At 38.3% G+C, this 26,255-nt stretch overlaps 2 protein-coding genes across 3 annotated transcripts; one reads left to right on the top strand and one right to left on the bottom strand.

Annotated features, from left to right (window-relative positions):
* Window positions 1-7: 7 nt before the first annotated feature.
* Window positions 8-7,858, bottom strand: dcaf17 (ddb1 and cul4 associated factor 17). The gene is given in 16 exon segments (XM_017470291.3): window positions 8-293; window positions 295-387; window positions 501-656; window positions 1,136-1,219; window positions 1,423-1,510; window positions 1,617-1,726; window positions 3,593-3,735; window positions 3,941-4,046; window positions 4,200-4,307; window positions 4,401-4,490; window positions 4,604-4,682; window positions 6,405-6,541; window positions 6,651-6,741; window positions 6,840-6,943; window positions 7,095-7,212; window positions 7,722-7,858. Coding segments are annotated over 16 exon segments (1,548 nt in total). The 5' UTR covers window positions 7,727-7,858; the 3' UTR covers window positions 8-257.
* mettl8 (methyltransferase 8, methylcytidine) lies at window positions 7,136-25,903 on the top strand. Of its 2 annotated transcripts, none has more exons than XR_006982658.2 (10): window positions 7,136-7,232; window positions 10,263-10,435; window positions 10,637-10,728; window positions 12,824-13,167; window positions 13,248-13,297; window positions 15,634-15,694; window positions 15,826-15,911; window positions 18,008-18,147; window positions 20,979-21,085; window positions 23,529-23,594. XR_006982658.2 is itself a non-coding variant. In XM_017470292.3 (10 exons), exons 2-10 carry the CDS (start codon window positions 10,290-10,292, stop codon window positions 24,459-24,461), a joined length of 1,161 nt encoding a protein of 386 aa, XP_017325781.1. In that variant the 5' UTR covers window positions 7,136-7,232; window positions 10,263-10,289; the 3' UTR covers window positions 24,462-25,903. The 2 variants fall into 2 exon arrangements, 1 of the variants encoding a protein (XP_017325781.1); XM_017470292.3 differs by lacking the exon at window positions 15,826-15,911 and adding an exon at window positions 24,307-25,903.
* Window positions 25,904-26,255: the final 352 nt, after the last annotated feature.

Raw genomic sequence — 26,255 nt, 5'->3', positions numbered from 1 at the left:
ACGGACATCTGATTTCTAAACAAACTTTATTATTAACGAACGGTTAACGGCAAATACAGTGACGTCACCGTGACTCAACTACTGCGTGACTTTTTAAAGTGACATCACCACAAACTTTACTTTTATTCGACACACTGAGTCTGTGGAAAATCAATGAAAGACAAAAAACAAAACAAACCCAAAAGCCTAACTAATATCGTAGTTGAAATATTTCTAGCTGGTCATTTGAATATACGAGCTGTGTGTTGTTTCCGATTTCACGTGTTCACAGGGTCATCAGTTTGTCCTTCGTTTTATCTTGTAAACATGGCAGCAGTAGCTGTTGTTCCTCTCTTGTTCAATGTGAATGATCGTGTCCCTGTCGAAGTAGACTTCATGACTGTAGGTCTGTAAGACAGAAAGGTACTTAGTTCTAAATAATACTCTGGGTAAGGGGTAGGGTGGCCGGGGGCGGGGGATGGTTGGGGTTGGGGGGAGTGAGAGTACTGTGTAATACCTACCACATCCCATGGTTCCTGAAGGGCAATTTTTTTCAGTAATGCTCCACTTTTATTGTGGTGGAGGCGAACACTGGCTTGTCCCTCATCTTCTGTGTGACTGACATCCACAATGGCTAGCAGGTCCAGCTCGTCTTCATATTTAACCATCTTAAATGTCTACAAACACCAACACAAGAAATACAACAACAACAACAACAACAACAATAATAATAATAATAATAATAATAATAATATATATTTGAGGGGTTAAGTGGAAATCCTGTATGTTTATAACCATATATTAAAAGGTTTTTTTTGTAATTTTCTCAATATTCATGTTAAACCCGCACAATTATTCCACAAAGGTTAACTCCTGTATGGATTATTTAATTAAATCTGGACAACTGGTAATGGCTGATGCGCCTAAGGACCAAATCACCTTGTTATCTTGCTCAGGACAACCCTCGTACCTAATCAATTCTTGCTGATAAAAACGACACACACTTTTCAACTGGAATTAAGAAGAATAAAGTATACTTTTCCCGTCATCCATTCGGTTAGGGAAGAGTTCTTAAAATGACATTAGCTAGGAGGTTTCTTTCTTGCTTACATGTATACGTCAGGGTGTAAGGAGTGCGTTACTACATACTAACTACCTCCTGCTCAGGATCATCTTCCAGCTGCTGAATTCTTTTCTTCACTGTTCGTCCAGAGGAGGTCACTGTCACTTGGGAGGAGGCCTGTAGTCAGATATGAACAACATTTATTTGAAAACAGTCATTAACACTCATATTTGAATAGTGGTCAACAAAGGAAGATTAGAGGAAAAAGTGGAATTTAAAGCTTCTATCACCACTGTGAGAAACTGTGATTTAGTTGATTACCACAAATTGCAGGTAACAATACAAAACAAATATAAACAAAACTTTTTAAACAGACTTACGCTATTTCCTCGGGATGCCATAATAGAGAAGTCACAGACCACCTCATACTCTGAATGAAATTCTTTTTCTGCTTTGATTTTCAGAACACTACAGAGAAAACATCACAATAAACCAGATTAACTACTAAATCCAGTTCTCTTCTTGTTAACTTTATTTATTAAGAATGTCTTCAAAAATGTATCGACAGCCTCACTTTATGGTACTGGGCCCAGCATGGATGATCCTGCCCGAGTCATCCGGGTGGAAGAAGATCCAGTCTGCCTCCAGTGAGTCGCACTTCATATCCTGCACACCATTCTTAGCCTTTTTAGGTGAATGCAGGTCAATAGAGTATCGACTTAGAAACTTAGCATACACTTGGTTAAGAATGCATATTTACAGTATAAACTGTTTAAAAACAGTTTTCCAAAATGATCATAAAACACACCTGCTAGACACTGCTAGTCATGCTCCAAAGCCTATTAACTTTATTCTTACTCATGGTGCTGTAGATTCATTAAAATATTGTATTCAAACACTTAAGTGTGTTAAAGGAACTCTCATTAGTGGGAATAAGAGATGAACCATGTACCAGAGTTTAAATGTCCAGCCATCTCCAGAATTATTGGCACCCTTTATAAAAATGAATAATGTGAGGATGCTGTATAGCTTTATTTATTGATTTATTTTTTAATATAAAATGTTTTGCAGTAAGTAGTGCATTTTTTTCTGCAAACCATTTCTTTCAAAATGATTAGCTCCACAACAATTAATATTTACTGAAGCACTAGTCTCTTCCTGTAAGTTTTGAGAAACTTGTAGGGCAATCTTTGACACTTGAACATTTTAACCTTCTCTATATTCTTAGTTTTGTGCATGTGAACCCTTTGACTTAGACAATGGGGTTTCAACAGGCTTTAAATCCAATGAATGAGAAAATGCTAATTATGAGTCCACCAGGTATTTGGGCTACAATATGTTTGTACATAGTAGCATTCATGATGGCTTCAGTCTTCACATGAGCCTCCACATAAATGATCCACCACCATACAGTATGTTACAATGGGTTTAGGTACTTGTATGCAGTTTCCACTTTACAGCAGAAACACAGATGGAGTGCTTGGCCAAAAAGATCTCATTTAACTACAGCACATGATTAAAATTGTAGCTCCAATGATGCTTGAGGTTCAGGCTCTGCATTTTGTGGTTTGCTTCCAGGAAGAACCTCTTTCATACAGCCCTAAAACAGCTTGTTTTTATAGAGGTGACATTTTAAAAATCCAAGAATCAACTAAATTAAGCAACTCCAAGTGTAAGTTGTGGGATGTTCTCTGCCCCCATACTATCCTCGTCACCATGCTGGGGATCTGTTTGATTTTCTCCATGATAATGGACAAGAAATATATATGTGCACATGCTCATATTTGGTCAAAAATGAACAAGACCAAAGTTTCTGGAGACAGACCAACTAAAAAGCATCACATTTTAAAATATTTTTTATTTTAAATATTGTGCGGGGAGTCTATTACTTTTCAAAATATGTTTATAGTCAGAGGTTTAAGTAGGATTTCTGTAAATGGAAATGAAAGTAGTTTCTTCAACAGGTTAAGTTAAATTTAGATTCCTTTTCTTGGGGGGGGGGGGGGGGGGGGGTGGTTTACCAAATGTTCTCCCAAATTTGGCAGACACCCAGAAGACAGCTCTCCCTCATCACACAACACAACCAACCGGGGAGGGTGATGGCTAACACGTGTTTCCTCTGAGACACATGAAGCCAGCCAACCAATTTTTTTTTCAAACTGCTAATCATGGTGTGCCACAGGGCAGCATAAGCATGAACTGCCCTCTTCTGCATACATGAGTGCACAGATGCCCATGATTGAATAGTGTTGCTGTGAATGGAAAAGAGCATGGCCAATTTTCTCCACTGTCTCCGGGCCATGAATCGCTATAACACTGCTGGTATTAAAACTAGAATTAGGTTTACTTTATATTTTTAGTCTTTTTTTGTGCATTTTTTTGAAGGTTGGCAATAACTCTGGACTTGACTCATCCTAATCACTGTTTCTATCAGCAATACTGATTTTCCCACAGTGTTTTTATGATATATAATGTGGATATATATTGTATATATATTGGATAGATAATTCTGGAAATTGATTCATTACTAATACACTGCATGTATATTACCAGGGCACCATCTCTGATTGAGCAGATGTGGTGTGTCCCTCTGTGTCTCTTATGGTTAGGTGTATAGATGTAATGCCATGGGTGGCCTCCAATCTGGATCCCATTATCCAAGTATGACATCTCGAACAGTGCAGGAGGACACTCTGAAACGACGTATCTATTTTAACTAAATGGGCTACTGCTCATGAAGTAACACTACCACCAGCCTGCCCTATAAAAATGAGCAAATATCTTTGGTATGTCAAAAAAAGTAGGACACATTGTTTAAAATATTGTACAAGAATACAGTTTTCTAAGACATTATGCTACCACAGAGGCCTTAGGTGGTAATAGATAGTGATCACCAACCCTTAATGTGAATGTTGATTGGAATGCCATAGGGAGCGTCTCCCACTATTCCCCTAGCACCATACAAATCACACTCCTGCCCCAGTACCAGCTTCTTGGTCCTGAACTGGAACAAATATTTAAAATAAGAATGCCAGTACAGTATGATAAGGCATGTAAAAATCTATTAAACTGTAAACAACAAGATGACTACGGCAAAAACTACAACATTTTAGTACATTTCCATTTTGTGACAATATCTTAATATAAAACACTTTACCTTTTTCACAATGTATTCAAAGCTGTAAAGCTTTACACATTTTGAGCTGTGTGACACAGCCAACACTCCTTGAGACAGGAGAACATCAACAACGGATTTACCAAAGACCTAAAAATGAAGCAAAATACTGCATCAATTAAATTCAAGACATACCTTTACTCACTGAAAAAAATTATGGTTATAAAATAAAATCTAGTTTGCTTTTTTGTTGATCTCCAGCAGTCCAATAACATCAAGAGGAAAGACTTTGAATATGGCTAAATGCATGAGGACGTTGTTCTCAACACCAGCCTTAGAGAGAGAGAAAGAGAGAGAGAAGACAGAGCAAGCATTTGTATATAAAAAAGCATCATATGCAGAATAAAAATCAAATTAATTAAAAGAAAATCTCTGAACTGTCTCACCTGTCGTGCTAGTGGTGTCTGTTTATGCTGAATGGTTTTGACATAAAATGTTTCCTGAGAGACATCCCATCCCAGCGATCTGTCAAGGTAGCGGCACATTAGCAGGCTTGGCGAGTAACAGAGTACATGTAACGGCGTTACGTAATCAGGATACAACAAACGGGTAACTGTAATCCATTACAGTTATGTCAAAAAAACAAATAATCAGATTACAGGTACATTTTGTAAAAAAATGGAATACTATCAGGATTACATTTCTTCCATTTAAATCCAAAGAAATGAATCTTTTGACATAAAACAATATAGACAGCTGCTTGATTATAGTTCTGGTTCTCTCTCGCCTGTTGTGGCTCACATGAGCATCCTCCTGGTGCATGAGCAAATACATTTTGCACAAAGTTAATTTAGTAGAAATGAACACAAATTGTTCTCTGAAATGCTTTTGTGATGTAATATTATCCACATCAGGGACATCTTTTATTTATTTATTTTATTAAAACAAATCCAAACACCGAACATGCTTTTAAGCTCTAAATAAAAGTCTTTTAGATCATATTGCTTTTCTCTCGACTTTATTTACATATGTGACCTTGAAGTTATCCAAAGATATTCAGATTACTTTACTTTCATATTGTGATACTTGCATTACGTTACTGATGACATTTTTATGAAAGTAATTTGTAACTGAAATGGAATACATTTTTAAAGTAACCCTCCCAACCCTGCAGATTAATACTACTCAAACTATTGTTTCAAAAGCTGAAAGACACACATACACACACACACACACACACACACACACACACACACACACACACACACACACACACAAACGCACAAAGAAAAGGTAATAAAAACTATTTCTGAAAAACAGTCCCTTCACAACACCATAACTTGGCTAAAACACCCAAAACACTTACTCAGTTCCTCATTACAGAACATATTTGCTGTTGTTCAGTCAAGTGCTTAAGTTTACACATCCTTATGATAAAATAAACAGGAGGGAAGACAAAGGAATGTTTTTTTTTCATTTATTTTACTAACAAGACAGTGTGGTAGATCACCATTTTCCCTTTATTATCACAAGTAATCAAATGGTTAAACGCTGTATGTTAATATTATTAGTGGAAAAGAAAATTATATCGGCTCAAGCGCTTATATTTCATGAATGTTATATAAAGATCCTCTCATAACTTGCATACCCACTCTTTGCCTTTATAACTGCTGACAAACTTTCATTTCACCCTTCTTCCAAAAATCTGTTCCAACCAGACATCATACACTTCCTTCTTCAGATGACTTCCTGCCTGTGGTTCTTTTCAAACATTTTTTCTGTTTTAGATTCTTGTCTTGTTCCAGGGTTCTCCCACATTTCATTCTTAACTTCTTTTCCATCCATCCATCCATTTTCTGTACCACTTATCCTACACAGGGTTGAGGGGAGCCAGGAGCCTATTCCAGGGGACTCTGGCAACAAGACGGGGGACACCATGGACAGGGTGCCAACCCATCACAGGGCACAATCACTCACACACTACGGACAATTTAGAGTGCTAATCAGCCTACAGTGTATGTCTTTGGACTGCGGGAAGAAACCGGAGTACCCGGAGGAAACCCCGGAAGCACAGGAAGAAAATGCAAACTCTGCGCACACAAAGCAGAGGCGGGAATCGAAACACCAACCGCTGAGGTGCGAGGCAAACATAATAACCACTAAGCCACAATAGATCTACATTTCGATTTAAAATAAACATGGACATACAAACATTGCACTCAACTGTGGCTGATATTATAGGATTACCTGAACTTGAAATGAGATGAGAGGTAGACTCTGTGCAGTGTTTGTCCTGTATCGGCTGAGAGGTGATACAACCAGTTATTAGCCGTTAGGGCTAGAAGGCTGGGTTTCTGCTCCAAGGCCCATGGGAGTGCTTTATCCTGTAATAAACATAATAACAGCACATTGATCTGTGGTATCACATTATCCCTTATCATTAAGAATTGTGCTGTTTTCTAATTCTGTTTTGTTAGAATATGTAGCACTTACAATTGGACACTGGCACAATAAGGAATCCTCAATCTTCTCAGCTTTGGATCGCTTTGGCATCTCATACAACAGCTGTGGTTGAGGTGTTAGGCTGCAATTCATTAGGAACTTTTTTTCAGCATATAAAAGTAAATACGGGTAAATTTATTGCGATAATCAGGAAAACTAGGACTAGCTAATGTACTCTACCTGGTGTAGGAGCACCTGTAATTCTCAAAATATATCCTTCCACTTTCATACGAGATGAGGGATTTGGAGGATTTGGTCCACACCTTTGTAAATTCTGCACCGTCCTTGAAAAGCCATGCGAATTAATAACCAACACAACTGGCGGCAAAACTTTAAAGGTTTAGTTAAAGAAATACCTGGAGAATAATATTTTTGAGAATCTTGAGATTTCCTCCTAGTAATGTACCAAAGTCATGTGAGGTGACCCCTGCTGACCTGAAGCCTAGGAGCACGCAGGAGTTGTTTATTCGCGCTCTTCCCGATAGAGGGCGCGCGACACGAGACCGCTCCAAACACATGGAGGAGGATGTAGAGACCATTGACACTATTTAAACTGGAGAACAACGCACGCAGGTATGATGGCCAAACTTGTGCAAAATTAAATGATCTGTCTTAGTAACTCTGCAGCGTTCATATCCACTTTCGGGCTAAAGTAAGCTATTACTACCCTAGTAACTGCAATACAGCATGGCTGTCATTCCTAAGCTAACGTTAGCAGGCTAGCTATCTGTCTCACCTAAATGCTTATTTGGATATCTAGTAATTTGGATATCTAGTAAGCACAACCTGACTGCCACTGGTTTGTTTTTGTCCGGATTTGAACAAGCCTGCTATTCATTCGAGGAATAACTATTTGTTAAGGTATGAGTGCTAACAGATACATGCAAACGCTAACGTTATAGTTGTGTAGTTTACTTGTTTTTAACAAACTAGCCAGCTAACGTTTCTTAGCTACTGTGTGCACGCGACCCAGTTTCTATGCATGTAGGATTATTCAGAAGTCTACAACATCACTAAACGCTAAAGCAACTACTCCAGTCATGCACTCGGGATCAGTCTTACTCCATTCCGGAAAAAAGTCACGGCTTTTCCACAGCTTTTTCTTCCCTTCAGTGCGATGAGCTGAAAGACCCGGATGAAAAATGGCGCACAAGTAAAGGGTCATCCCAGTTCAGTTCAAACCTGACAGTGCGCCCTGTTTACTATATAGTGCATTATTTTAGGAGTTCTGTCATGTTTAGTCATCTCCGAAAGCAAAGTGGAGTGTATCCAGTGAGCTCATGAAATCTTAATACAATATATATTAGGTTCAAAAGATGTAGCAGGTACAGAATACCCATAATGCACTGTAATGTTTGTTGGGAATAGTGCATAGGGCACAATTTCAGGTGCAGAGTGAGGCTTTGGGCCTGTTTACTCCTGGTCACTTCACTTCTCTGATCGGATAGTTATCTGATTTGTTAAAACAGTTCCATTTACACTTGGCCACATAATGCGTTTCAGCTAAACGGATATGAATCCGATATTCTATTCCCGTGCAAAATGCAAATACACGTTTCTGCTGAACTGAAATGGCAGCCACTGTTATTTTGCTCTATTGGGGTTTGTGAATGCAGTCGAAAAAGAAAACTACAGAAAAATTATGATCCTAAGCTTTATAGTTTTTTGGACTCAGATCTATTCAAACAACAAAGGACACAGCATGGCGGCATGCTGAATATATGAGAGCGTCGGCCAAAGCAGTAGACACCTGGACCAAGAAACAGTATTATCAGAAGCTCCTTACTTCATGATTTGACAAGCAGATGAACCGAAAGGGCCCGTTTACACCTGGTCACTTTGTGCGGTTTTCTCTCATCGGATCGCTATCCGATTGTGAAAAGACCAGGTGTAAGTGCCTTCCGAAACGCAATCGAGACGGATTTAAATCCGACTGCTCAAACCACATCGGGAGGGGTCCGGGACGCGTATTCCAGACGAAACCGGACAAGTCTAAATGCATCTGGTTGTTGAAACCACATATGTCAGTGCTTTTCTCCCCCCAAATGGAAGTACGTCACTGGCTTTAGCTGCACCAAAAGCAAAAACAACTTATCAACCAGTACAGCCTGTGGGAGATGAGTGTGCCTCCTCATTAAATTGCTTTGCAGCTGGCACAAAGATAATTGAAGGTCCGGCACCTCATTCGGAAACCGGATAGCCGGTCTTGTTCCGTAAAAGAAGCCAGCACTACATTTTCCCACCAGTGCTGACTCATAGCTTTCATCCAGGTATCTCGCTGGGTTTTAAAGTTTAGTACTGCCGACACCAGTACTACAGTGAGTGTATTTTAGCACGTTTGGTAAATACGCTTCATCTTCACACAATACTGTGGCTTTAAACCACACGACGTTAAGCAAATAACTCAAACCATGCAACATCAACATTGCATCAACTGCAAATATGTCATCTCAGACACACTTCGGCTGCAATTTTGTCCATTCTCGTGTCTTCGCCCTCTTCTACACTTGTTCCACGTCGGTGCGGGATACATTTTAATCCAACCAAATCAATAAAGCTGCCATATGATATGGTGGCATATGATGGCACTTGGCTATGCCTATTGGGCACTCGCAGGTACTGTACCTCACTGGCTGACTCTCAATCTGCACCTATATTGAAATCAATTTAACTCTCAGCCTGACACTGATCAAAGACATTGCCAGTGCTGTATTTGTATTAGTCCAACGATACTTCTGTAGCTAGCCAGGGGATGGCAGATCATAATAGGTCAACTAACCTAACTTCACTCTCCCTCCAAATCCTGGCTGGTACTCATTTAGTTTGTCATCTCGGTTTACATCCAAAGTTATAGCGGTCCTGTATGTTGTTGTTGGTTTTTTTTTTTAAAGAAATACTTCAGCCAGATCATAGCATGTCATCTTTAAATGTCGAATTTTGCTGTTCCCTTTTGGGATCTGAAGGAGCGTTTGGCCCAGAAATGAAGCCCATACTAAAGATTTTAAAGAGGAAAAATATATAGTAGTGTCATTTGTAGGATTTAATCAAACTAACATGACGGAAAACATTTGAAGCATTCATTATTGAATGTAATAACCAAGAAAATATTTTGCTCCTATGGTTCTTTGAGCTATATTATTAATTACTATAACTAAATAAATGGCTATGCATTCATACTGCATTTATTTATTCATCATTAGTAACTCATTAGTAACTGGTCATGGTTGTTGTGGATCTGGAGCCTATCCCAGGATCAATGGGAATAGGAATTAATGGGAAGCCAGGCCAGCACATGGCACTGTGCATGCATGCATTCACACCTAGGGGCAATTTAGAGTAGCCAATTTACCTAGTGGAGGAAACTCAAGCAGAAACAGAGAATATATACACAGAAACGGACTGTATCCTAAGCTCAGGAATGAACTTGTATAACTATATGGTGATGTGCTTCATTTTGGAATATATGATTTATGCAGACAATATTCCATGGTGTTTAATGTATTGCAAAGGAATGTAATTATTTTGTTACTTAGTAATAAAATATGAAATTAAAATGATACACACTTTTACTGAGGTGTATGGCTGTTCACTGATACTTCACAGTTCTCCTCAACAAACGAAAGAGTGAAAATGAGGCGATTGCTGAAGATGACGGTGTTGGCTGTGAGCCGTGGTGTTGGACATTTTCCCTGCAGATGTCTCAGTAGTCGACCTCCTGCGCCACTCGGAGGCAGAATCCTCACTGACCCCAAGGACATCTTCCAGCATAACATGTGGTATTTCTGTGTAGTAACATTGCATCTTTTTAATTTAGTCAAGGTCCATTATAATAATATTTACTATAGCAGAACTGGAGGACAAGAAAGTTTGTTGAAGTGTAGATTCAGCCCAGTTTATTCACACCGTAACCTTATTCATGACTAGAGGTAAAGCACTGATTTATTTAACAAGAGCAAGTTTCTGCTGCGGTGCTGTAGGGATCATGTTCAGTGGTCACCAGAGGAGATGGAAAAAGCTAGACAAAAAGCAGAGGAGAACTCCAGAGAGCAGATTCCAATAGAAGAGCAAGGTAAGACAAATGTTTTAATTCAGTTTAGAACTATTGAATGCATATATAAACATACAGTGCATCCGGAAAGTATTCACAGCGCTTCACTTTTTCCACATTTTGTTATGTTACAGCCTTATTCCAAAATGGATTAAATTCATTATTTTCCTCAAAATTCTACAAACAATACAACATAATGACAACGTGAAAGAAGTTTGTTTGAAATTTTTGCAAATTTATTAAAAATATTTTTAAAAAAGCACCTGTACGTAAGTATTCACAGCCTTTGCTCGATACTTTGTTGAAGCACCTTTGGCACCAATTACAGCCTCAAGTCTTTTGGAGTATCATGCTACAAGCTTGGCACACCTATTTTTGGGCAGTTTCTCCCATTCTTCTTTGCAGGACCTCTCAAGCTCCATCAGGTTGGATGGGGAGCGTCGGTGCACGGCCATTTTCAGATCTCCCCAGAGATGTTCAATCAGGTTCAAGTCTGGTCTCTGGCTGGGTCACTCAAGGACATTCACAGAGTTGTCCTGTAGCCACTCCTTTGTTATCTTGGCTGTGTGCTTAGGGTCGTTGTCCTGTTGGAAGATGAACCTTCACCCCAGTCTGAGGTCCAGAGTGACCAGGTTTTCATCAAGGATGTCTCTGTACATTGCTGCATTCATCTTTCCCTCGATCCTGACTAGTCTTCCAGTTCGTGCTGCTGAAAAACATCCCCACAGCATGATGCTTCCACCACCATGCTTCACTGTAGGGATGGTATTAGCCAGGTGATGAGTGGTGCCTGGTTTCCTCCAGACATGACGCTTGCCATTCAGGCCAAAGTGTTCAATCTTTGTTTCATCAGACCAGAGAATTTTGTTTCTCATGGTATAAGAGTCCTTCAGGTGCCTTTTGGCAAATGCCAGGCGAGCTGTGGCTTCCGTCTGGCCACTCTACCATACAGGCCTGATTGGTGGAGTGCTGCAGAGATGGTTGTTCTTCTGGAAGGTTCTCCTCTCTCCACAGAGAGACGCTGGAGCTCTGTCAGAGTGACCATCGGGTTTTTGGTCACCTCCCTGACTAAGGCCCTTCTCTCCCCCGAACGCTCAGTTTCGCCGGGCGGCCAGCTCTAGGAACAGTCCTGGTGGTTCCAAACTTCTTCCATTTACGGATGATGGAGGCCACTGTGCTCATTGGGACCTTCAATGCTGCAGAAATGTTTCTGTACCCTTCCCCAGATCTGTGCCTCGATACAATCATGTCTTGGAGGTCTCCAGACAATTCCTTGGACTTCATGGCTTAGTTTGTGCTCTGACATGCATTGTTAACTGTGGGACCTTATGTAGAAAGGTGTGTGCCTTTCCAAATCATGTCCAATCAACTGAATTTACCACAGGTGGACTCCAATCAAGTTGTAGAAACATCTCAAGGATAATCAGTGGAAACAGGATGCACCTGAGCTCAATTGTGAGTGTCATGGCAAAGGCTGTGAATACTTATGTACATGTGCTTTTTTGGTTTTTTATTTTTAATACATTTGCAAAGATTTAAAACAAACTTCTTTCACATTGTCATTATAGGGTACTGTTTGTAGAATTTTGAGGAAAATAATGAATTTAATCCATTTTGGAATAAGGCTGTAACATAACAAAATGTGGAAACAGTGAAGCGCTGTGAATACTTTCTGGATGCACTGTATGACCAAAAGTTTGTAGACACCTGACCATCACACCCATATGTGCTTTGTTGAACATCCCGTTCTAGTTGTAGTCCCCCTTTGCTGTTATAATAACCTCCACTGTTCTGGGCAGGCTTTCCACTAGATTCTTGGGTGTGGTTGTGGGGATTTGTGTTCATTCAGCATTAGTGATGTCAGGCACTGATGTTGGGTGAGGAGACCTGGGGTCCAGTAAGCGTTTCAGTTCAGCCCAAAGTTATAATTCTACAGCATGCAAAAGTATACAAAATCCTATACCATTGTGTGCGTGTGGCAACAGTTTGGTGAAGAAGCACATATGGGTGTGATGGTCAGGTGTGCTCAAACCTTTTGGCCATATAGTGTATCTTGAAGATTGTAGTGTCATGGATAAACAGTTTGTGCAGTTTAAGCCATTTGTATGCTTTCCAGTCAGGTATGACAGAGACGCTAACAAATATTGGGACAGATTTTATGAAATGCATCAAAACAAGTTCTTCAGAAATCGGCAGTGGCTTTTCTCTGAGTTTCCCGAGCTCTTGCCCCAGGGCTGTGACACAAGTCGTACCCCAGAAGGTCAGGAGGCTTCGGTGCCTGCATATCCTGAGTTAAGAGAAACTCAGCACAGCAGTAAGGAAAGCCAGCAGGGAGATTCTCACATTCCCAACCATGATGTACTGAGAGAGAAGCAGCAGCACACTGAATACCTTTCTGCAGTGCACTCTCAAGAAGCTGCTGCTTTCCCTGGGCAACATGCTTCTTTCAGAATCCTGGAGGTTATTGACATTTCATACAGGCCTATTCGTATAGTCTGCTATGATCGACTTCTTTGTGACATGTTGTGTTTTTGCAACAGGTGGGCTGTGGTGCAGGCAACTGTGTATTCCCCATCATCAACACCATCAGGTTAGAAAAGCAGCCAATCCATTAATCTTAGTCTGAGATATTGTGAGCTTAAAGGGGTCATATTTTGCTTTTAAAAGTTCATTATTTAGTTTATCGGGTGCAGTAGAATAGGTTAACATGCTTTAATGTTCAAAATGCATTACTTGTCGCATATTGTACATTATTGCAGTACCTCTATTCCTAGGCTGCCTGAAACGCTCAAGTTTCTCCAAAGCCCCTCATTCCGAAAAGCCCAGAGTGCTCTGATTGGTCAGCTAACCCGTTGCGTTGTGATTAGCCAAAAATCTCAAGCGTGTGTCGGAAATGTAACGCCCCTTGGGTCAGCCTCCAAGGCTTCTAAAGCAACTCTGAGCTCCTAAGCAACATGTCGTTGGTTTTACCGTGTCAGGCCGAGCCCGAGTCAGATTCAGTAAATGTAGATGATCAAGCGGAACCAACATTGCAAACACAAGCAGAACATTTCACAGTGTTAAGTTTTTATTTTGTAACTCTCTTACCTTTCAGGTACGATTTAAATTCCGTTGTTAAGTGCAAAGCTATGCAATGTACACAGCTTTTGCGTGTACATAGGTACTCATGTGCTATATCTTTGGAAAGCTGCGATTCTTGTGACTCGATTGATATAAACCGTTTCAAGATACAATCACAACGGCAGCTACAATGAACGTCTCTGTCAGACCACCAACAAACAAACAAACACTTACAATACTGTGGCAGCTTAGCAAACTTTAGCTAGCATGTTAGCAGAGGTCTACAACTGAGCCACAACACAAAACTCTGCATTTGAACAGTCAGTAGCAGATACTTCATAAAATAATCATGCACACTTACAGGTTCTGATTCAGAAGCACAAGATTGTCCGAGCAAAGTGGGAATTGCTCCGCTTTTCAGGAGTATCCTTTGTGTATAGCCTGCCTTGTACTCTCCCAGGTTCAGGAAGCTGTCCTCTGTACAATGCTCTGTGCACAAGCAAACTTTTGGGTTGAACTGCTCAGGAACGGCGTTATAAATAAATAATCATTCCTAATTTCTCCTGTTTTCGGAAGGCTAAAGAAAGGGCTTTTGCTTTGGCACCGAAACACACAGTGTCTCCACGACATGGCACCAAACAATTCACTGAAGCCTCACCTTCTTTCTTTGTGACTGCCTTTGGGGGTGATTATGCCAATATTTCACATAGTGACGTAGACGTTTGTGGAAGTAACATCTAGACTTCGAACAATGCGTTTTGGGCAGGTCTGGAGCAGTGATCGCTGTTAGATAGAATAAATCCCTTTGGGGAGATTATGAGCTTTGCAGATGTTATACATGCACAAACAGATACATTACACACTAAAGGAAAACATTCAAAAGCATCATATGACGCCTTTAAAGGAAAGTGCCTTCAGGTCATTTATGCTTGATGGGGCTAAATAAATTACTTGTCAGATCTTCGTCTCAAATTGTGCACTATGCCATTTTTTTCAACTAGTGAAAGAAAAAATGTTTCGGATCAAACACTAATGCTGTGCACTGAATAGCAAATTACTGTGCATTCATTTTAAAACGCGAAATGTTTTATTCTAATTTGAGTAATTTTTTGAAGTAATTTAACCCATGATTTCTTTAAGATAAATGAAGCCAGCAACTGCTTCTTTTTGGACTTATGCATCATAGAGCTTATGCTAAGCTATTAAGCTCATGCAGCTTGAATTTCTTGGAGGAGGCACTAACTGCCCTCTTCTTGTATCCTCTTGTTATTTTACTACTTGTTCTTGTATATTTATCAAACTGAAGAAGAAAAGAGAATTAAGTTGAACAGTTTAATTAGGATAGAAGTTGGAACTATTATAATTTACACCAAATTTGGTTTAGTTCAGTTTATTTAATTAAAATATTTTTATGGGTAAAGCGTTGCTGTATTGGAGCTAAACATACAGAGTTTGAGTTTCACCTGCTAATATGGCTGATATCTCAAAACTGCCCTTCACATAGAGATAAGCACATAATACTGATGTTGACAAGTGTTGACTTGTCATTTTGCACCATTTTATTTTTATATGTAAAGTGTATTTTTGGTCATCCTAGTCTGTTGAGCTCAAACAAAAAAATTATTATTATTTTTTAAAATAAAATTATAATAGCCCCTTTGTAACCCAGGTCAATCACTGTCAATCAGAAACCCGCAATATTAACAACAAGGATAAATTCTGAATGCAAAAGATCATTTTGTCTTTTGAACATTTGCTAATTATTGGGAAACTGATTGAACTATTTTAATATAACACAATTTACTACTTTCATCCACTGACATCATATATTCTGATACGATATTTATATTTTTTTCTTTCGGCCAGGGGCAGTGATGCATTCCTGTATTGCTTTGACTTTTCTTCCAGAGCAATTCAACTTGTCAAGGTGAACAACTTAACATTTTCTTCATTTTTCCCTGGAATTACAACCTTACATTACAATAATGTGTTGATCAGATGTAAGCAGCAGACCTTATCAGTGAAATGAAAGTCATGAGTAAACTGTCATGCACTCAGGGAGAAAATGGTGGGTCTCCCCAGCCTTCATTTTGTCTTATTTCCAACCATTTTGCCGACAGCAGATCAGTCAAAATGGCTGCCAGGTATGTGTGTGTGTGTGTGTGTGTGTGTGTGTGTGTGTGTGTGTGCGCGCCTATTGGCCTGGTGGATATTTGATGCTGTCAGAATGCAGAGGCTTTTATCAAATGGAGGCAGCAGGCTGGTAGCACAGTGAATGCATTAGACTGTGCACACAACCTAAGAGGAGACACTAACACACTCAACTGTAATGTATTTAAGCAATAAATAAATACCTAATTTGTTAATGAGTAGAAGTTTTGTGTTTAAACCCAACAGCAAAACTCAGTTTTCAAAAAATAATCCCAGTTCTGTCAAGCAAAGTGCTTGCTGTGTACAATGTTTTCCCTGATGTGAGGGTTTCCTAATCATTTCACTTCATATTACCACGTTTTCAAATTGTAGTAACATAACAATCTAGCTTACATTCAATTATAAATGGAAATACAAACCCCATTCTGAAAAAGTGGGGACAGTATGGAAAATGCTAATAAAAACAAAGAGTGATTTGTAAATGTACTTTGACTTGTATTTAAACAAAAAACATGTAAAGACAAGTTATTTGATGTTTTACCTAATCAACTGCATAGTTTTTTTTTTGAAGATAAACATTTATTTTGAAATTGATGTTCCAAAAAAGTTGGGACAGGGGCAATTTAGATGTAATAGCGATGTGACAAGTTGAAATAAGGTGGTGATGTGAAACAGGTGAGGCAATCGTCTAATCATAGTATATAAGGAACCTACAAAAAAGGCCTAGTCCTTCAAGAGCAAGGATGGGTCGAGGCTCGCCAATCTGCCAACAGATACATCAGCAGATAATCCAAGACTTTGAGAACAACATTCCCCAAAGACAAATCGGTAGGATTTTGGCATTTCACCTTCTACAATGCACAATATAATTAAAAGATTCAAGGAATCCACTCAAATCTCGGTGCGTAAATGGCAGGGCCGAAAACTACTTCTGAATGCGCGTGATCTCCGATCCCTCAGACGTCAATGTCTTAAAAACCGTCATGAGTCTGTAATGGATATCCTGACATGGGCTCGGGAATACTTTGGTAAACCTTTCAGTCAACACCATTCGCCGCTGCACCCACAGATGCAAGTTAAGGCTTTAATATGCAAAGCAGAAGTCACACATCAACACTGTCCAGAAGCACCGCCGACTTCTCTGGGCTCGGTCTCAGTTGAGATGAACAGTAGCACAGTGGAATCGTGTTTTGTGGTCTGACGAGTCAACATTTCAAATAGTTTTTGGACAAAACAGCCGTTGTGTTCTCCGGGCCAAAGAGGAAAAGGACCATCCAAGCTGTTATCAGCGTCAATCCAGCGTCTGTCATGGAATTTGGGTGTGTCAGTGCCCATGGCATGGGTAACTTGCACATCTGTGCAAGTTTGCTTTTTTGGTCCTCCCCTTATTCAGTTTGCCTCGTTCTGCCTTTGGAAAACACTTTGTGCATAATACTTAAAAAAAAATTCTGTATAAATAAACTTTTATTATTATTATTATTATTATTATTATTATCATTATTCAGTCTGTACAGGATTTCGCTGAGTTTTCTTGTGATTGTTGCAGACAGAAATGCTTGATTTTGCTGCATTTTTTTATTTTTTATTTTATTTGCGATGTACCTTGCATGATGTACCTTGCAGTTTTTTGTGCTTTTTTCTTTTCCGGAAAACTACTTCAGTTGGTGAAATTGCAATTGCACTAAATAATTTTGCACGGTCTTTCACTGTGATTTTTGTTGGTAAATGAGACTTTAGCTGTACTTATGTTCATCGCATGTGAATCGAAGAAGGCTTTGGCTGAAGGTGCGTTGTGATTACATAACATCTTGGCCTAAATCTGCGGAAAATCTGCAGTAATTCTGCAAAATTGAAAGCTCCTCTGAATATTGCGGTATTTGCTTGATTTTGCGTTAATTTCTGTGGTCGCAAAATTGCAAAATCCTGTAGGGACTGATTATTATTATTTATTCATTCATTCATTCATCTTTAGTAACCACTTAATATGTGATATTCATTCATAATATGGCTTTAGTATTCATATTCTCTAAAACCCTCTTAGTTAGGTAGCTTATGTTTGTTTCTTCTTTTTTTTTTGGTCATCATACAGGAGCATCCAGACTACGATCCTGCAGTATGCCATGCGTTTGTGCATGACATTTGTGATGATGTGTCCATGTTTCCCTTTCCTCATGAGAGTCTTGATGTTATTATTGTGGTCTTCGTGCTCTCCTCCATTCACCCTGAGAGGTATGGTGTCCGTGTATTTTTTTTTTTTTTTACCAAGCACTGGCATTTTTGCTGATGCAGTTAGTTAACAAGGGACACGGGTACTAAAGACATGTTGTTGTAATCCAGGGAATATAAACACTACATTTAGTGGAATCATAAAGCATGTATAAAGTTTGATATGTGTAAATTGCAAATGTTTTATCTTTATAGTCTGTCACCCTGAGTTGTGGTTCTAATATTATCCTCATTAAATATAAACATTCCTCAGTCTTGTCCAGGCTCACTGTAAAGGCTTTAGACAGCCGACTCTACCGCTTGAGCAATGTACTGGAAAATCCTGACCAATGTGAATGTCAGTTTACATATTTTACCACAGCCCTTAAGTATTTATGATTTATTTCTAAGAGAATTAAGTGTAACCAGGCAGGCATTTAACAGGAAGCTCAGGCAACCTGCTCTGTGTAACTGAATGTGATGGCTCTCCTCATGGCCCAAGCTGCTGTTGATTGCTGTACATCACTGCTGCACTGTGTCCAGGTCATGAAAAGAACAACCTTTTAGCTGTCTAAACAGCTGAATCCTTAGCTGTGTTTAAATGCAGATTTAGGATTCTTCAGTAATCACTTAAACATAAACTAGGTATGCCCATTAAAACTTTCTTTACTTTCCCCTTTTTTTGTATTTTTTTTTTTCTTCATAATAAAAACATTTTCTATGTGCATGATTCCCCAACCACAGAACACATTTTTTAAATTAATATTGTCATTAGATTTAACTTTACATTTTATGGGATTATTTATCATTAATTATTATTTGTTTGTGTTTTACCAACAAAAGCAAATCAGATACAAGATATTAATAATAAGATATTAATAATTTAAAAAACTTGATTAATAGTGGTTTGTCATTTCTTCCTCTGTACCAAAATGACAGAATCATGGATTTTGTTAAAGTGACTAGGGCTGTGTTTAACGATTATTTTGATAATCGATTAATCTGTCGATTATTTCTTTGACAGATTCTTATTATTGGTTGGATTAAAAGGCCAATTTTTATTTTCTGTATTTAAAAAAAAAAACACACACTTTTTTTCACATTCTGCCTGATGGTGTCCTTCAAATATTGTGTAAATTGAAGGCTATGAAAAAGGTATTAAATGTATCTATGTGGGCTATGCTATACATTGTGTGAAGGATTTTTTTTTTTTATATTAACATTATATTTTGAAAACAAAAAAACAACAACTGATTGTCCACAAGCTTTAAAGCAGAAGTTAAATCACTATATTAAAAATGCTAAAAAGACTGTTAACTCATCTGAACACAGTAACATGCTACTTTATTCTGTAAATGTACGACACTTCTTACATTTATGTACAATTAAAACATTAATTGTAAAACATTAAATATAGCATCAAACAACATTTGATCAAAATGAATATTTTAGTCGGAGTCATTACACTTCCTTTCTATTGTGCGCTGTTTGATTGCCGTGCATGTGTGGACTCGAACTCATTCAGTGAAGTTTAATGGAGACTCACTCGCTGTCAGGACGAACCTTTATATAAAATGGAAATACTGGCATGAATTTCTAACATTTACAGATACGAATATAAAAGTAAAAAGGTCTTTTCTGTGCTGAAGAAAACATGTCTGGAACACATTAAACAGCACACGCATCTGTCACAGCATCTGACACGACGAGCCACGTTAATACACTTACGAGTTTGTTTGAAGTGCACTTTTCCTGCAGCAGCTCACTCTGTGACCTAGTGACCTAGAAATGTGTTTTTCACCATCGTGGCCTGTGATTATCCACAGTGACGTCACACACCCAACTAATCCATAATGAAATTTGTTGTCAATTATTTTAATTATCGATTTTTACTGATTAGTTCTCACAACCCTAAAAGTGACCACGTTTACATGCACAGCAATATTCCAATATTAATCAGAATTTGACAGTATTCTAAGTAGTACTGAGTCATGTGCACGCCACAGCCCGATTGCCCGATTCATATTAAGACGATATTCCTTTTCCCCAAATTCTGATTCCCACCCCTGGAATATGCCTGTTTCAATCGGAAATTTGTTGCATGCAAACACCATATTCAGCAAATCCACTGAAAGATGTATGCGCATGCTCAGTCTGCAGTGAATTGTGGGTGCTAACAGATGCTTAGCTGTAGGCTAGGTATTTAGGAATGGCAACTCAGGGATACAAACACCCATGTATACAAAAATATTCTGATGCCTGTATGCATATAAACATCGCATATGGAATATGGCTGCAATCCGAATATTATCCATTATTGATCCATTATTAAAATGATTATATTCATTGTTAAGATCATTACCGTGTTGGCCTGGTCACTTGAGTTTATTCCAGACCTCTAAAACACACACAAAATAGACGTGTGATAATGTAAACTTGAATTTAATGAGAAGTTTAATAAAAATGTGTTCAGTGTTCAGTTTTCTCAAATATTTGCCATTGGCTACTGATTTATGTAGATGTGAGGTCAGAGGTGCCATTAGTGATGCATTTTGGATTTTCAAACAGCCACATCTACTAGATATTGTTAATACCCAAAGTTGTTCTAGTCAGTGCTTCCTTTATGTAAATGAAAGGTATCTGATATTAGAAATATGCAATTTGATAAATGTAGTTATATCAGTATGAGTTGTCAGTGAAAACTTCCTCTTCAGTCAGGAGGTCTGATATAACAGAGTTGTGGGTTTTCATAACTGAATTGTTTTCTGATTTTCTGAATGAATTAAAATCAGGAAGAAGAACGTAGATATCTACCTAATGAGTGAATATGTTTGTTGCTGTTTCTGGCCCAACAGGATGCAAAGAGTGCTTAATAGCCTGGCAGGTTACCTGAAGCATGGCGGAATCATCCTGTTCAGAGATTATGGCAGATATGATCTGTCTCAGCTGCGATTCAAAAAAGGTATTTTATGCTAGTCAAGGTGTAGAGTCTGAGGCACAAATTTATTCTCTTGAATGTGCAATCATTATTGTTAAAATAAAGCCTATTAAGCAAATGTTTAAAAGAGAAATCATTTACAGTAGGTTATGGTATGTTTGTCCACTATGTTCCATTTGAAAAATGTGACTGGTCTTTGTATGATGGAGTAATACATCAAATTTTGGAGTTTATACTGCAGATCCTGTGGTTGGACTACACCTTGAAACATAATGTGACTCCCTTTCTGTTATGACACTGGAAGAAAACAAATGAAAGGAGAAACAAATGATGGAATCCACACCCTGTACACACATGTGAAAACATACAAATATACTCAGAGAATATTATGTGTTATACCCCCACTGGTATTTTAACCTTCTCTCTATATAGAGAGGAAAATTGACATCGTACACTCTTCCACGTAACTGAAATACTCTATCTATCCAACTTTATTGAAGGCATGAGTTTAAATCCATAATGTTTTCCTGGTTTATCTATAACCCCAATTCCAAAAAAGTTGGGACAGTATGGAAAATGCTAATAAAAACAAAGCGGAATGATTTGTGAATGTACTTTGCATGGTTCAACTGCATAGTTTTTTTTTTGAAGATAAATGTTTATTTTGAAATTGATGCATGTAACATGTTCCAAAAAAGTTGGGACAGGGGCAGATTAGGACTAATAGCAGTGTGACAGGTGATGTAGTTGTATAATTATAATCACAGTATAAAGAGCCTCCAAAAAAGGCCTAGTCCTTCAAGATCAAGGATGGGTCGAAGCTCACCAATCTGCCAACAGGTGCATCAGCAGATAATCCAAGACTTTGAGAACAACATTCCCCGAAGACAAATCGGCACGTTTTTGGACATTTCACCTTCTACATTGCACAATATAATTAAAAGATTCAAGGAATCCGGTCAAATCTCGGTGCATAAATGCCAAGGCCGAAAACTACTTCTGAATGTGCGTGATCTCCGATCCCTCAGACGTCACTGTCTTAAAAACCGTCATGAGTCTATAATGGATATCCTGACATGGGCTCGGGAATACTTTGGTAAACGTTTGACAAAACAGCCATCGTGTTCTCTGGACCAAAGAGGAAAAGGATTATCCAAGCTGTTATCAGCGTCAGGTCCAAAAGCCAGTATCTGTCATGGTATGGGGGTGTGCCAGTGCCCGTGGCACATCTTTGAGGGAACCATTAATGCTGAAAGATATGTACACATTTTGGAGCAGCATACGCTGCCATCCAGAGCAGGACAACACCAACCCACATTTTGCCCGGATTACAAGCGCATTTTTGTGTAAGCAGTGAGTGCGGGTGCTAGCATGGCCTGCCTGCAGTCCTGACCTGTCTCCGATTGAGAATGTGTGGTGCATTATGAAGCGCAAAATAAGGCAACAAAGGCGCCGTACAGTTGCGCAGCTGAAGAAATGCATAATGAATGAATGGTGGAAAATTCCGCTTGCTAAACTTAACCGACTGGTGTGTTCAGCACCCAAGTGCTTAATAAGTGTTATTAAAAGAAAAGGTGCTGTTACACAATGGAAAACCGCCGACTGTCCCAACTTTTTTGGAGTGTGTTGCAGTCATCAGATTTTAAATGAGTGTATATTTTCAAAAATGAATTAAATTCACAAAGTAAAACATCAAATAATGTGTTTTCAATATAGTACAGGGTGAATAAATTTTCAAATGACTTTTTTTTTGTTGTTTTTTGTTTTACTGTCCCAACTTTTTCGGAATTGGGGTTGTATATATTAAAAGGAATAAAACAGCAAAGACGTGCTGTTATAGGAGCTTAATCAACGACCACTCTGAAGATGATTATTTTCTTATATTTTCCTGAAGTGTTTGATTCCTCTTAAACCACAAAGATTAATATTATTTATTTTATTAACACATTGTTTCACAGTTTAATTACATTTAATGTTGGGGAACGTCCGTGAAACAAGTTAGTTCCCGTTAAACAGTTGCTCCCTCACTTATCATGTTACTGAGAGCCTAGAAAGCACAAGCAAGTCGTCTGTCCTGAAGGTTCCTCCGTAGTGGAAAAACAACTGAATGTTACAAAGTGCTGACACTTGAGACTGCTTACATAACTGTTAAATAAGTGTCTCCTAATCGAAAGCGTCACCATATCAACATACATTTTTCTTTGTTAAATAACAACACATTTTAATCAGTTTATTATCAGTCTGGGACTATGTGGAGTATCCACCATAATTACTCTAGAAACCATATTGTATTAGAATCAGTGCATTAATATAAACTTGATTTATTTATGGCAGTACTGTCAGAGCTGCTTTTATAGAAGATTAATCCTCAAGCATTGTGGATTAATCCAGAATTCTGGCTTAGTTTATTCTTACCTTGTCCACATGCATGGATAACACTTACATCTATGATATCCTGCTTTTGCAGGGCAGTGTTTGTCTGAAAATTTCTACACACGACAAGATGGAACCTGTGTATATTTTTTTATGAAAGGTAACTTTTTGATACAATGTTCCTGCTCTGAAATTTTAAGGCTACGCCCACACTAATCCGGATAATTATTATTATTATTTTTAAACATCTTTAAAAAAAAACAAAAAAAAAACTTTTCCTCTATGTTTTGGCCTTCCGTCCACACTGAGACGACCCATTTACGTCCAGCGAAAATCGAGCTCTTTGAAAACACTGTCCCAACGGCATACAGTTTCTGCATTGTAGTGTGGACTGAGAAAACGAAGATATTGAAAAACTATTATGTATTTTGTACCCATTCAACTCGAAACAAACAAGGTGGTGGAGGATGTTGTACTGCAGTTGTTATGCCTGCTATCCTGTTTGATAGTGTTGTTAAAGATTAATATCACTTTGCACAACCTTCAGATTGCTTTTTTAAATAAATGCTTGAATAAATGCAGGCCAAAGCTTCTTACGTATTTACGCAAGCACAGTATAGGGGTGTAAGAGTTTTCAGACATTTCAGTGTGGACAAGCAATATTTGGAAAATGTTTGAAAATGCCAGTGAAGACAGAGAGCATTTTAAAATGAAAATGCAGTTTTCAGATCTATCCAGATTAATGTGGATGTAGCATCTATCTATGTATCTATCTATCTATCTCATAGTGGTATTCATGTTATTTCCTCATGAAGCTTTAAAATTCTGACTGCTTATGTGTACAGAATCATGATGCCTTTGCTGTTTTGTAGATGAGGTCCACAGGTTGTTCACTAATGCCGGTTTGGAGGAGGTTCAGAACCTGGAAGACAGGAGACTTCAGGTGAACCGAGGAAAGAAAGTGGTGATGCATAGAGTGTGGATGCAGAGCAAGTATCGAAAACCTTCCAGAGTACCGATATCCTAGAGCTCTCAACACAAGGAAGTTGACCACTGGGATCGCGTATATGGAAGCATATAAGCATTTACGGACATAAAATGGCTATGATAAATACAGATATGATTTTAGTGGTTTGTCTGTGAATTAATTTCTGTCTGTCAGTGTAAAAGGGGGTATTAAGTGAAGAACTGACCACAAGATGGAAAGAACTGAGAGAAGTCAATACAAGGAATCATTTAACTTATTTTTCAAAGTAGATACTGTATTTTGCCAAAGACATAATTGTTGTTTTACTAATGTGTTATTTTATTTATGTGAATAAATACAATGATGACAACCATCACACAACACTACCAAATTAATATCAACTTTCAAGACAAGCACCAGGAATGTGCTGTCTTAATGGCGGTTATTGAAGCTTTGAATGCCTTTTTGCTTCCTGTTGAGATGCAGTGCTATGGACTGTTTAGTGAAAAATCTGCTTGCAGCCATAAAGTATTGCAGTCATAAAGCATTTACAATAATTAGTGACAGTGATGCCAAAGGTGTTTAGAAAACCTCTTTAAAGGAAACCTCAAGCTTCAGTAGAACAGGTATTGAATAGATATTATTCAGTCATCAGAATGTGATATTAAGTCATCAGAATTGTATATTTATATTTCTCAGCGATATTAATTTCATACTTCTTCCTGGTCTGATGTGTCAAGTTTTTATTGATGTATTTTTTTGCAAACAATAATGAGAAGAAAGGTTTTTAAACGCAAGTCTTGGGGACCCTCTGCCCTGCAGAGTTTGAATGTTTCCCCCAACTGCCGACTCAGTGGATTCCAGCTAATCAGCTAATTATCAAGCTCTTCATGAGTCAGATGGCAGTGAGGAAAACTTCAGAACTCAGCATGACAATGTGTCCTCAGGACTGGAGTTAAAAATCTTGTGAATCTTTTTTATTATTATTATTTTTTTTTTTTTTTTTTTTTAAGGTGACTGTGGGGTTTTGCGTTTTGAACATTATTAGTGACTTGGAGGAAGGCTGGAACCACTTTGTCGTTTTGAAAATTTACAGTCAACAATTGTGGATATGTTCAGCAAACCTAAATTTATAACTATCTATTCGTTGCACATTTCTTATTCTAGAAGGCCTGTATGTTTTTGTGCTGTTGATTGCTGCATTTCATCTAGTCAAGCTTTAATTACATAACCTAGAGAATTTTGGTAATTATGTTAAACTCTGTTATTGTGTAACATTTACTGAATTTTTGTGGCTAACACAGTGGCTACTGTTATTAGAGCTGACAGTCCATCTTTTTATCTCCTATGAACAGCTACTTTTGATCTCTCGTTCACATTCAAACCTATGTAATAATTAAATGACGCATTACGAACAGGATTAATCATTTTAGAACAGAGTTCTCAATTTATCTGTTCAATACTATGGATGCTGGATTAAATTCACAGTTTTAGTCATCTCAGATTAGGGATGCACTGATTTTGGATCTTTTTGGAAACTTACTGGTTCTGCAGGTAGTGTTTCTGCCTTATAACTTCAGGATCCATGTTCAATCCTGAAATTCAGTTAGCTTGCAAAAACATGAGCCTACTTTAAATGACCCCATCTGTGATAGGGCATCTAAGGCCCTGTGACAGACGCATCAAATCCAGGGTGTATTCCTGCTTTGTGCCCAGTGATGGGATAGATTCTGTATCCACTGTGAACAAGATAGAGCAGTTACAGAATATGAATTAACCCAAATCGAACATTTTTAGTATTATAGAGCTGTTGAGTATTTTCTGATATCTGTTACTGATCCGATGCTAACGTTC

Source organism: Ictalurus punctatus, chromosome 6 (genome assembly GCF_001660625.3).
Source record: "Ictalurus punctatus breed USDA103 chromosome 6, Coco_2.0, whole genome shotgun sequence".
NCBI classification, from domain to species: domain Eukaryota; kingdom Metazoa; phylum Chordata; class Actinopteri; order Siluriformes; family Ictaluridae; genus Ictalurus; species Ictalurus punctatus.
Note: the sequence above shows the minus strand (reverse complement) of the source record. Positions and strands in the feature narration are given on the sequence as shown.